The following is a 14,004-nucleotide window of genomic DNA, read 5'->3' as shown; positions in this document are numbered from 1 at the left end:
CAAGATTTTTGCTGAGTATTTCTCAGCAGGGAATTGGTTTTCAGCTTTATTTCCTACAGAAACAAAGTGTAGGTAATGGCAATACCTTGTATGCCTGTTCACAAATGTGCAAAAATCCCCAATACATCAGAAAACACATTCCATCAATATTGACAGCTCACCTAGTGAGGAAACTGAACACAGTTCCTTTCCAGAGAAAAGAGGCAACTGCTTCAGGTAATGGGTAACCAATTTCAAGTTTACAGCTACAGACTGCTTTCTCTGAAACCCTTTGAAAGTGGTAAATCTTTACGAAGTAGTCATAAAAAGGGAATGGGAAAATTAGATTCCAGCAATTTTCTCCTCATTTTGCGTTGGGTTATTTTAAGCTAACATTTTAACATTTCATGAGAAGGTAAAATTCTGTGTTGCACATTAGGATGCTTTTAGAAGTGAAAGCAGTAGCCAGAGATGACACCACATGACAGAGAGTATTTTATATTAAAATATTCACCATAGTAAACTGGCTTTTTACCCCTGCTTTCATTTTCAGTGTTACAGCAGCTAAAGTGTGAAATGAATCTAATACAGGGTTTGAGAACACAAAGATTCTGAAGTTTAAATTATTTAGTGTGATTTTTAAAAAAAGATTACATAAATATCATGAAAAGGATTACAGATTTAAGCAAGACTCCTTGGAGATTGTCAACTATCCTTCACACATAGAATTGCTTAAAGAAAGAGTTAAACATTCAGGCAATTTAATTTTTCTTTTTCAAAACTTTATTAGGTAGACATTACTAGAGGACATTGTAAAACCCCTTGTGTGCAAGTGAATGAACTCTACAATGTATGTCTCCCCACAATTAACCAAATCCACTGCCCCCCGCCCCCATTTCTGAATATTGATTCTAAGATGGGTGGAGTGCATTGAAATGCGACTTTACATTCTTCCATTTCATCATGGGGAAGCACTTTTTCAGTCTGTTGCTAACAGGGGCTTGGGATGTCAGTATAAGTGAAAGGAATGCCTTTAAAGGAAACAAAGTACCGTAAGTTCTGTCTTACGAAATTCAGTCTCATATGAACACCAGATTCATCGCAGAGTCTTTTAAAAATTAAACTGCCTACAGTGATTGTATTTAGCAAAGTGAAGCAATACAGAGACACATCTACTACTGAATACTAGTGAGGTAACATTTTGAAAATAAAACTGTTAAAAAATTCACTTACTTTCGAAAGGTCCTGTCCAGCAGGACAAACATTGGCAGAATACCTTCCCTTGTATCCATGCATGTACATGTGCATTTACAACCTGTGTCTACTATAGCTTTTTAAAGAACAAGATTTTAGTTATACATTCATCAGGACAAGTTTAAAGATCAGACATTACTATGGTAGATTCAACAGAAGACTTCAATGAACCATCATTCTAGACCTCCTAAATGAAAAGGCACTCTGAAGAGGGTAGCAAGAAATAATTCTTACAAAACATTGACATGAACTAAAGCAGCCACATAGGTAGCACACTCAACAGTGATTATTGGTATACATTTAAAATACCAACTTGAAGATGAATTATTTGTAAAATATTGCCCAAGACTACTGAATATTTTATCAAGTTATTACAGCATGAAGACCACTGTTGCAATACTAGGCAACAGAAAATACAGTTGTAGCTAAATGCAAGACAAAGATAATGGGAAAATCTTATCAGCATTTTGGTTGCGTGAATGCTGGTTCTAGGAGAGAAAAACATTCATTTAAGAAAATAACTAGTAAAAATAAACAGTAACTCATAAGGTTGATGGAGTATTTTGACATATGGCATCTTCTATTTAATGGATTATATAGAAGGATCAAATTTTAAAATTTTGAGATAATGCTGAAATAGAAGTCATTAAGACATGTAATAATTCACTTATAATTTGATCGCAGTATGGCTCTAAATCAAAATCCCTATCACCAAAACCTTTAGATATGCAAGCTGAATCCTGACTAAACAGTCACAGTAGTGTTCACAGTATGTGAAAGCTATATTACCAATTAGTAACTCCAGGGCGGAAAAAAAGCCCCTCCTACAGTTCTGAAAAACTCAAGAGTTTCAAGAAAATAAGAGGTTCAAAGGGATATTAATCTTAATTTCTCCTGCTTTCCTTTACAAATTCTCAGTGGAGGAAATGGAACATATTAAAACCATCTTGTGATCATGAATCTATAAAAAATAAGACCTTCTAAGCATAATTTTTCTTCTAATCCCCCATTAACTCAATTTCCTTCTGATAATTACCTTTTATACTTCTTTTTTTTTTGACAGGTAATTGCTCCCATAAATTCATGAAATTCAAGGTAGTTTTAGAAAAGTAGCTTATTCCTAACTTCAATAATAGATGGACAACAGTGGCATAAATACTAGAAAGAACAAACAGATCCTTTAGTAAGTTTAGAACCTAAAGGGGAAAATTCCAATGTCTTCTGGAAAACGAAGTAAGAAGAAATAAACCCCACAACACCCATTTCGAAGCTATCAGAAGATGGCAAAGTGAGTAATACTTTTCCAAATCACACCTCCCACCCTGCCGTGAAGGGCTGGGCAGAGATTCCAGAGCTGCGCCACCATCTTGATTGCTGGTTTTGTCCACCATGATACCCACCCCAGAGGAGTTACCAATTTATATTAACAGGATATGTTAGCTCCAGCTGGATAACACTGAAATACTCTCAACCTGCTTTAAGCCCCAGCCTAGTTGCAGTGCACCTCCATCTGCCATATTCCTTGCTGCTTCCACCTCCAACAATCAGTGTGAACAAGGCACTAGTGAGCCCCTGAGCTGGCAGGTGCAGCCACAACAGGCTGTGCTCAATTCTCCTCTCCAACAGGCTGCATTTCTTCAGTGGTGGAAAACTCATGGCTTCTTATGTTGGAGGAGCCAGACTTACTCTAACAACTTAAGATGCATTTCTGCAGAAGTCTGAAGGAAGATGGGAGTCAGGGGAAGGGATGGAGGCAAAGAGCAAGTTAAAAAAGCCACAGGAATGAGATCATCAGAATTAAAATAAGCATGCCAGATTACTTTTATGATAGACTAACTTCTTCCCTAATTTAACATTTGTCAACTTTCTCAACAAACCAAAACTCATTACTTTGGCTTAGTGTAACTGTAGGAGTCCACAGAACAGGAATTCCCACATTGCTCTGTTCAGGGGTATGAACACCTTTCATTTGTTTCACGCAATAAGGCACTTACACATTTTAAATCCCTCATTATACAAAACACTAAATACTGGAATTCAAGTGTTGCTTTAATGGGCATTGCCTTCTTCCAGTTTTTACAAGTTCTTAGTCATCCCATAAATATACTACAAAAAGTTCCCATCACTGATGCATCTAGCTTGTATGCTGCCCAAATGCAGAACTAGAAATTGCTTTCTTAATGAATCCACAGTGTTTGGCCAGCACCCTAGTTGTGCCAGAAGCCTGTACACTAAAAAGGGTGTGATCTATTATCTCACAACCCTCACCTCTTGCCATTCAAATTAAGCCTATTTTAAAGGGAACCCTTCACCCTAAAATACACAAAACAAGAGATGGGGGCAAGGGAAGACTTCTCATTGAACTGTCATGGAATTAAATTCAGCTTGTACTCCTCAGAGATAATTTTTTCTTTTTTTCAACACTATTCTCATCTCTACCATAGTGACAAGAATTAACAAATACCCAAAAATGTTATCGTGTACTCAGATGGTTAGTTATGTAACAAAGATAACTGTGCTGTTTAAGTAATTTTTTAAAAATTCAAAATTAAAAGCCCTGAAGAAAAACAGATTTCAGCATCTTGCTTTTAAGTAATGTAAATACAACAAAATTAATATTTTGCTTATATCTCAGCAAAGCATTAACAAAGCAGCTTCTTATGAGATCACATTTTACAGGTCCAATTTGATCATCAACCATTTTCATGAGTTAGTTTCAAATGATGAAATTTAGAACGAGAAGGAGCGCATACAAATAAAGTGTATAAGAATGGAAACATGGTAAACAATTTATTGTTAGACGGTAAACAGTGAAACATAAATCTATCCCTGTCCTTGTAATTTCTGGACACAAAACAGCAGGATGCAAATTGATATGAAAAACTCTTAAGAGTGCATTTTTAATGCAAAAACATAGTCCATGACTAAAGACTGAATCCATCTGCTCACCCAGAGCTTGCATAAGGCATGAAGATGTTTTCTGACTGCATCATAGTTTTACAGGATGGGTTTAAAACACCTGAACAGCTTCTCTGAATTCTGTAAATTATTTCCTTCTAAAAATGAGGTAAATGTGGCATTGTGTTAGTAACATCATGCTCTGTGACAGTAAATTAAAAATTTCAAAAATACTGTTTTCAGTCTGACAAATTTTCAACAAGGTGAACACTGAATGGGGTTAGCGTGCAATTGCGTTTAAGATATGTGCAAAATTCACATTAATGCTAAACAAATATTTTTACACAATAGGCTTCTCTTCTGACTTTAATCTATCCAAACACTTCAGATAATTTTTCATGTTTTGATAAGCCAAATAAGCACCAAAAAAGGTTTCATTTTGCCCAATATCCATATTTTCATAAAGAAATCACTATTATACCTATTGTGTTATACAGATAGATTTATAAATTAACAGCTGGAATTATGTTTCAAAATATATGTATTTATTTTTTGCTATGGAGTAATTAAAGCTTATTACACATTTTTAACTTTGAAATCAGAGCATGCACTCTAAGATCAGTTTTCATTTCCCTACCTTATGGCATTTCACTATTAGGCCAAGAGAAGAGAAGCGTCAGTGATTGCCTAATATGTGCAGTCTGTTCCTTACTGCAGAGAGAACATATGGTTCCTGAACTCTTATGCACAGGAAGGTAAGGAAGAATCAGTGAGGAAGTTTCAGTCTGCAAGCAACTGCATTTGTTAGTTTTATTACAAAAATGTTTTGGAGTGTTAAGTACTCAAGCTGTAACAACGACAACACTGTCTTTTAATTGAACCAAGGCTCAGCTGTTTTCATGTAACAGTAGCAAGATAAACTACCAAATACATCAGCAACATAACTTTTTAGATGTTGTGCACCCTCGAGTTTGTGTGTTAAGTCCTAAAAATACTGAACAGCTGCAATTCCTTTCTTACAGTGTGCTACTATTTGTTACATTAAAGAAAGTGAATTTGAAGAAATTTATTTAATGTTGTCTTTGGGTGTTGTTTCTAATTTTATTAGTGACTCAAATCATTAAGGTTTCTTTATTATATTAAAAGCTAGTGAACCCTCTCCTGACAATCTGCTCTAATGAGAATGTTGTTGGGAAATTCTTCCCAACTCCTTCCCTTTCCTGTGCTTACTAAACACAATGAATTGTTCTGCAATGAGAGGAGTGGCTCCATAGTAGTTCGCACTTCTTAAGAAGTGAAACAGGTTTTCCATGGCTATCAATATGCTTTCAGATGTTTTTATAAAAGTATTTGTAACTAAATTCCACACTGGCATAAAAATAGTTTTCTCTGGTTTAATGGGGCTGTGACTGATGTCAGGAATGAAGCTAACTCACTGCAACTATAAGGCTTAAAAGAAAGTAAGAAATTACCTAATAGTTTCCTCATGTAGGATTCTTTCCATCAGCAGAGATCTAATATAGATTATAACAGTAACAGCAATCTGTGGTTCTTATCCACAACTTGAACCTGCACAATTAGCATACCAAAAATTATGATGTAACGTTTGTTTGCTCAAGAAACAAAATAACACAATTGAATAAAAAAAAAACAACCAAACCAAACAACTAACGAACCAACCAAGAATTTGTATGGCAATCTATTTGGCCACTAAATATTAACCAGTTTCTCAAATCTAACTGGCGTAAGAAACCATTCCATCACTAGTGGATTTGTATCCTCTGGGAGAATTACTGCCCCACCTACACACCATTTAACATCACACAAACTTTGGACAGTCTTTGGAAGAGCAAAAATCCTCATGGCTAAAATGAATACCTGACAGTGATCCAAAATGCTTTCTAGTTAAAATTGGCAGTAGTCCCTGCAAATTAATATTTTTAATAAAGAAAAATTTTTATAATTAATAAATAGGTGTAAATTACAAAAAACTCTTAACACACCAGGAAGAGTTACTAAGTCAGCATTAGGAGCATCAAAACCAAACACAAAATCTTCTGTTACACATTTGCACTGCCTTAAAGGAAGATAATAGATCACTCAAAGTGCACTGTACTTTAATGACACTGAACAGGTAGGAATATGCTGTTTATTATAGAGGTGGTGAGAACTAAAGACTCACTGACTTTTTTGTACAGAACTAAGCCTGATGGGTCAGCTCAGCACAAAGCTACTTGGAAGTGTTTTTCTGCTTCTTGCTTGTATTCCCACTCAAGCTTTTTACTCTCACTAGCTAATAGACTTACATAAGGAAAAGCACAATTACTTGCTAGTCACAAGCTCCTGGATAAACTGTACATATACCTAAATTGTGCTTTCAGATGCCACAGGACACAAAATGATCCTGCTGCTGATATGGCTGAGTAGCTCTGGGACTTGACCCCACTACTGAAATACAACTAAATTCCCATTGTGGAGAAAGGGAGAGCAGCTCCTGGCAGGTAATGTGTCCAGCCAGCCCTCCCAGCAGGAGCAGGATGGGGAACACAGCCATGGCACAGGATGGGGAGAGCCCCAGCTCTGACTGCGTGCCTGCACGCAGGACTGAGCACACAGGCAAATCCAGCCCCAGCAAGCTTGGAACAGAAGGCTAGTGTAGAACAGTTTAAGCATTTCCTAGTCTGAACACAGGCACTGATGAGCAACATCCTTGCAACAAAGATAAATAATCTTAAATATCAACTGCCGTGAAAGCAAATACAATGACCATGATGATCAGCATACAGTAGTGTGGAATCTGCCTTAGCAGGTTAATATAGCTGCCTGATGAAGTTTTCTGCTAATAAACATGGAGTAGAACAGCCCAATGGTTCCTTTAGCTACAAAAAATCACAATACATTTACATAATTCTCCTTATAAAGTTCATTCAGTTTCTTTCAAAAGAATAAATTAATGTTTTTAAAACAAATGACATGGCTTTGATGCATGTAATGTTTGCTGTGATGAGTTGCTTAAAAGCCAACGTTTAACCAAATGAAGCTTTGTACTGAGTTACTTCTCAAGCTTTAGTAGGTTATATTACATAATATTGATAAAACTTGTATTTAAGTACTTTTCAAGTGGGAGTATTTTCATACAGATGGAAGAAGACTTCCATATCCTTATTCTGCCTGGTTCTTGAACATTTATCCCGTTCTACAGAACAAATTATTTTAATTCCTTGCAATTGCAAAATTATTAATTGCAAAAATTATTGTAATTCCTTTTTTTTCTCTGCAGAAAAAGCACAATCAGACTCACTCATCTTTACAAGGTCAAAGATGTCTCTTTCTGCTCTGTATAGAAAATGAAGAACCATTTCCCTTTGATTTAATCTGTCCTGAAAATCAAAATGGCCTAGATGAAATGATAATGTAGGAGCTGAGTTGTATGTTCCTTTTCTCCGTCCACAAGGACATACTTTCTGAATAGAAGTAAGTGCAGATCTATTATCTTCCCTTTTATGTTCTTTATTCTAGCATCTTAGTTTCAGATCTTACTGAACTCTAGTTAAAAACTGAAAAAGGCAAACATGGCAGAGTGAAAACAGCTACAAAGACTATAAGAATATCTCTCACATTTATACAGAACCAGGAAAAGAAAGGAAATTAATCCACTGCGTAGTTAAGTACAGATAATCTCAAGTACTAAAATATTCTCAAGTGGAATAGTTTGACACCAAGTTATAGACTGCATTGCAAACCCAAATCTATCTATAGATATCTTGCTTTCTGAGGTCTGAAGGTTTTTCTAAATAATACAAAAATATCTTCATTATTTGACATTTAAAGAGAGGAATAAAAATCCCTGAGTAAGCCAAAGACAACTGATATGTATAGCCTCAGAAAACACACTCAAAACCAAGACCAATTTTAAGGCAGCTTCAAATTTCAGACAGAACACAAAAAGAAAACTGATGTGTCTCAGAAGAAAGTAAGTCTAAATAACAGGTGAATTTGCATTGACAATAGGCATTGAATTTTATTCATAAATACCACTGCCTCCCTTCTTAATTTTCAAATCATTGAAAGGTACTATATCTACTATTAGGATAATAGGGTAAACTTGCCCTTAAACTCAAATGGAAATTATTAAATAGTTATTGACTACTATGGTGTGCTTGAAGAAAAAGAATGCAAGAAAACAAAACCAGAAGCTGATAGAAAACAAGCACACTATTCAACTATGGTAAACTGATATTTGTGTTTCCAGGTAAACAAAAGTTAACAGCTTCTTCCACTGAGGCTTCGAAGTCAAAGTATCTTGTAACAGTATTATGTTGGCGGGGCAGAACACTATTAAAAATTACAACTGGATTCAGATTTAACAAAAATTTTCAAAGGAAGTGGTACAAAGTACATCCTCTTAAATGATATGTTTTTTGCAAGCCTAAATTTTGAAGTCAGTAGACTCTTAAGAACATTTCCCCTCTTCCTGCTTCCCCTTTCCCCATATATACAGAAACCTATATATATATAAATATATGTGTATCTTCAAACACACAAACTGAAAAGAAGTACCTTCACAGTACAAATCTAATCTTTTCTTTATGATTAGCTTGTATTTCTACAGTATGAAGTAGATATTTTTTTAATTCAGCTCCTTTCTTTATTGTTTCAGTGTTCTGTCTAAACAACTTTATTCTAGTTTTTTAAGTTATATTTGTATGATAGGTTTGGATTAAAATTAAAAGCGTAAAAATTCTCAGTAATTGACTCCTTATGCTGAATTACATTGCTTGTGTTGTGATGCACTGAGAAAGAGGCTTGGTAGCAAACAGTTGAACTTAAGGAAAAAAGAGCAAAGATAGCTATTCTCTTCAGAACTGTCATGCGTCAGGAAGAGAAACACTGGAAGCAGAAAATAAGAATGAAGTGGTCTCCTAAGAATTTATGATCACTTCCCTTACCCTGGATTCACAGATTTTCCTTGTAAGACATCAGTGGATATTCCAAGACTCATGTAGTAGTAGTCTACTCAAGGGAACAAACAAACAAAATGTGCTATTTAGGCTATAAAATTTCATCAAGTCAATCCTCACACAGGTAGTGTGTAACGTGTATCATATTTCAGGTCAGAATAAAAAGAGCAGGTTTCCAGCTTCCCTGAACACACATTTCAGGGATATCTTGGGACAGATTAGGCCACTGACACATCTTGTTATCTAAACCCTTCAGATTATTTCTGCACTGTGAGAATTTAAAAATGAAGTCCTGTTGTAAGAAATCTTGTCACACCCTCTGCCATTAATATTAATAGACTGTCATAAATAAATTATTGAAGTGAAACCGATTACCATATTCTTAAGTATCATGGCGCTTCAGTACTAAGGGTATTTCCCTCTGAGGCACTGCAGTTTGGCGGTGGCAATGTGCACTCCACTAGCAGGAGGACTCAGAAGATAACCAGCTGTCGTGCTCTGGCATGTGATGGGGTTTCGGTATGCTGAACAGAATGCTGTGTGATGGAAGTTATTTACAGAAGTAGTTTTTAATACCAAAAGTAGTATGCTCAGTATACAGTAAGAGTCCAAACACTTCTAAGCATTTCCACCTTAAAGGCCGACACTGAAGTTAAATGAGCACATGTTAGCAGTTAAATGCTTTCTTCACAGGCCAAATCGGTAGTAGAGTTGTGGCTACAATACAGACTTGGATTGTCTGGTTCAGAAACTTAGACTCAAAAAAACCCCTCCAAAGTAATAACTAAAAAAAACAAAACCAAAGACATTTAAAAAGCAGCAGTCAGGGGGCTCATCTTGTTGAGAGTGCTCCAGAGCAAAGAGGCTTTCTGGTCTGCAGTAGTGTTTTCAGCTGAGGGAAGATGGCAGGAGAGCCCCCATCCTTCTTCCAGGGCGGTGGCTTTGATGCTGTAACCAGCACTGTATTGCTCTGTTGCACAAAACACGGATAGCCCTTGCAGGACCAGCTCAGTTCAGGCGAGTAATGTCCATCCTCACCAGGGCATACCTGTCCGTGACCTTTTCCTCTGCTTTTTACAAAGGCAATAGATAGGAAACACAAATAAACCTGCCAAAAGAAGGAAACGTGAAAAAAACACATCATTAAATGCAATCTTTTGTGCATGTGTTATGTTCTTTAGATATATATATTCAGATGGAGCTTTTCATGACTCAGGAGAATTTAGACCAGGCATTTGGACAAGTAGAAAAAAATACCAGCCTGCAACAACCAGTGTCTTTGCTAATGAGCTAAGCTACACTTACCCTTTTCTGTTACAACAAATTCCTGCTAACCCCACAATCACGTCTGACAAATTAATTTCTGAATCATGCTGTTTGTACATGGTACAAACAAAACTTTTAAAAGCAGTCTGGAAATTCTTAGATCTAAATTCAAAGCTGATGTAACTAAGCTACTTTTCAATTAGATTCACATGCAATAGAGACAGCATGTTATAGTTTTACTTTTTATTTATTTTTACAAGCATCCTCTTCTACTGTTAAGTAATACCAAATGTTTATCTTTAATAATATCAAGTGTTTTCCTTGCCTGGACACGGACCTATTTATTCTTAAGTCATTTGAGAGAAAGAAAGCTGTAAAGACAAATAAATAGATCACAATCATTCCAATGAAAAACAATTTGTCAAATAGTCTGTACTCTTTCAAATCCAAATGAGAAGCATCTTCCTCTTTCTCTCGCTACCAGCTGACTGAAATGGCCGAAGATTTTCTTTTCAAACACACTACAGTAACAACATAGAACAAAAGACTACTACAATCACAGGGTTGTTACTTTGCTCAATAGCCTTGTAAATGGTAAAGTATGGTTTTCAGCTATGTAACTGAAATAGTGGTTGGCAGCAAATATTGCTCTAATTACCTCAAAACCAAAGCTTTTCTATAATTAATCAATTATACCTTTTTCTATAATTAATCAATTGTACCTTTTTTCCCCGACCATAGATTATACCAGAGTGCAGACCAAAATAAGATTTACTGGCACTAAGAAGCCTTTATTGTTTAAAATTTTGGCATAAAAATGCTTTTGAATAAAATAAATATTTAAGATAAGCACTGCTCACTCTCTTCTATGAAGATGGTTGATCTAAATACAGAAACTACAGCAATATTCCTTATTTGGCCAGATGTAGTCTAGAAAAATTGTAATAATATTTCGGTTATAGGTTGACTGGTTACTTCCAAACTTTTTAATATAGCTATCCTGGTGTATTTTGGCTTTATTATATCAAAATAAAGGAGCCACACCCCAATATACCTCAGGGCTACGCATACACTGCAAATTCTCAGTGGAATAAGCAGTTTGATGACAAGCTGTGAAGCAGCATGATCCCTCAATGGCATATTGCTGCCAACATAAAGAGTGGATATGCACTCACGTGAGCAAAATTATACCTTGCTGTCACAGCTAATCTCCTTTCTGTGGGAAAATCCAGCTAAGCCAAGTAAAAAGCATCTTTGCTGAAACATCTGTCCACGTTAATGCAGCCACAGTAACAGAGCTTTGATACTGTAATCAAGTGAGTTCAGAGTACCAGTTTTTATGATGGAATACAATTTGGCAGCCTTCGCACTAGATTATGTTTTGAGACTGACTCATCCCAATTTGCTGCTTTGTTGTTGTTGCATCTTCAAGCTGGTGAGCTTTTGGGACTAAGCCTTAGTTCCCTAAAAATCCTGTCATACAAATGACCGAGATTATAAAATTGTGATTCAATGGGGTGATTATAAGGCTGGATCCAAGTCAGTCAGCCCCCAGGATTATGTTTAAACTACTCTGGACTTTTTGCTAGTTTATCTACAGCAGTTAAAGATGTTTGTTTGGAAAATGAAATAAATGGGAATAAAAATAAAGCTAGTAAGCATAAATTAAAAAAAAAAAAATTAGAAAAAAGTAATGTGCTTAACAGTAAAACAGCATCTGTAAAATATGTACTTTATCTCCATGTCCTTGAGATGTCTTATAGAGAAAGTCACTGCATAATCAGGATTAGTTTCATTCACATATGTAACTCTTACCTATTACAACAGCTACGGCTCCCAGTGCCAGCCCCAGAACCAATATTACGGGTGTAATGAGTAGTTTTCCAGCTGAAATGCAAAATTCATTAAATAGTTCAAAGAAGGTTTTAGTTTTTCATTTCCAACAATTCATAGATATTTGAATATCAAAATATTTTAATCTATTATTTTAAAAATAATATTTTTTACCTCTAAAAACAAGATTCCTATTTGTAATTTCATCCTACAAATTCAGCCAGGAGCTATCACCACACAGCTCCCTATACACTTTCCTCTCTGCCCTCTTCACCCACCACAATTCTCTGAGCACAGCTTATTTCATACATTAACAGCTTGCATTTATTTCTGTTTCCATTCTGAAATCCCTCAAGCATTGACAGGAACGTGATAGCTATAATGCTACTATAATTTGGCTTCTCTGGAATCCTACTGCACAGCAACCAGCCTGGAGAGATGCCAAGCAAACTAGCATCTTGGAAACTTTAGGTTAGCTCAAGGTGATGAGACCATCACCTTTAAATACACTTCTGCTTGCTTTAAAAGGTTACAGTGAAGTGCTCATGTACAGCTGTGATTTAGGTCTAAGTCAAACCACAGCCAAGTCTATTTTAGATCAACATTAATAAGGATATGTTGTGGCTCTTACACAAGTAGGGCAGTGATGTTGAGCAGCATACTTGCTAGAGCATAAGACCAAGAACAAATAAAGCATGCTCATTTTCTTTACTTTCTGATGAGTTCAGGATTTGTACAAGTTCACACTGTGAAGGCAGGGGTCTTGCTGCAAAAGTGAATTTGAAATTGAACCTGAACCCAAGCTATCTTCCTTGCACTGCATGCTTTCAGTGGAAGAATCTCCCTGGCTCCGTTTGCTGAGCAGTTGGGTCGAAGATGGCCCTTAACTGAGCTGTCTGACAACACAGGAGGGCAGGCATTTTTACTGATACACCAGCAGTCTGGGCAGGGACCTGAAATTCTGCAATCCCCTAAGTTAGATATGTGTTTGAAAGGTCACCTCTAGAATGGGAGAAAAATTGAGTTGTTACCTCTTTTCCCTCCCTCAAGTCACTCATATCAGATTTCAGTAAGTGGATTACTACATTCAATAATGATGTAAACCTTTCCATAACCTGGACACTAATTTGAGCAGTCTGAAGGAAAAAAGAGATATTTTGGAAATATTTACAGCAGTTAAATGAACTAGTCCTTTTCTTGCTCTGTTTTGATAGCTTTTAAATTTCATGGGAGTGCAGTAGGTGGGAAACATTAATTCCTAGAAGAGAAAAAAATGGCAAATATTTGTATTACTCTAGTTGCTAGGCATCCTAATGGCATACATTCCTGGGACTCCATTGAGCTGTGTTCTATACACACAGAACTTGTCAAATACATTATTCAAGTGTAGACAGAAGAATGAATGTAAAGTGATGGAAAACCTTAAGAAAGGTCCAAAAATAAGAAATTAAAAGCATTTAAAAACATTACCAGATTCTTCAACAATTTCAAGTAAAGCTTGTAAAAGATTAGAGGCTTAAGGTATGAACTCCTTACTTCATCAATAGCCATGTAATTAGAACACTAGAAAATTATGATGTTTGGTACAAAAATTATTAAAAACTTAAATCAATGAGCTGTTGACTAAGTATGCAGAAACAGTCTATGGGAAGGGCTAAGCTAGCCTTCAATTGGAATAACTTTTCAGACACAAAGAACAGTTCCTGAGGTAATTCAAGAACTTGTTCACTTACATTTGACAAACTCAGAGCTGAAATAAAGCACGAGTAGTGTCTTTCCTTCTGCCTGTGAATATCAAGTTACAAGTACTGTG

The 14,004-nt window shown here is 36.0% G+C and overlaps 1 protein-coding gene across 1 annotated transcript in view; it reads right to left on the bottom strand.

Moving 5' to 3' along the window:
* Window positions 1-739: 739 nt before the first annotated feature.
* RNF217 (ring finger protein 217) overlaps window positions 740-14,004 on the bottom strand; it is a 63,884-nt gene continuing 50,619 nt past the window's right edge. The window contains exons 5-6 of the mRNA XM_064413064.1: window positions 12,174-12,245; window positions 740-10,200 (exon numbers count right to left, since the gene is read on the bottom strand). Coding sequence (XP_064269134.1) covers window positions 10,127-10,200; window positions 12,174-12,245 — 146 coding nt within the window. The 3' untranslated portion in view covers window positions 740-10,126. The remainder of the gene's footprint in view (window positions 10,201-12,173; window positions 12,246-14,004) is intronic.

The sequence above is a fragment of the Passer domesticus genome, chromosome 3, assembly GCF_036417665.1.
Source record: "Passer domesticus isolate bPasDom1 chromosome 3, bPasDom1.hap1, whole genome shotgun sequence".
Classification (NCBI taxonomy): Eukaryota; Metazoa; Chordata; class Aves; order Passeriformes; family Passeridae; genus Passer; species Passer domesticus.
The sequence above is the reverse complement of the archived record's forward strand: the minus strand, read 5'-3'. Positions and strand labels throughout refer to the sequence as shown.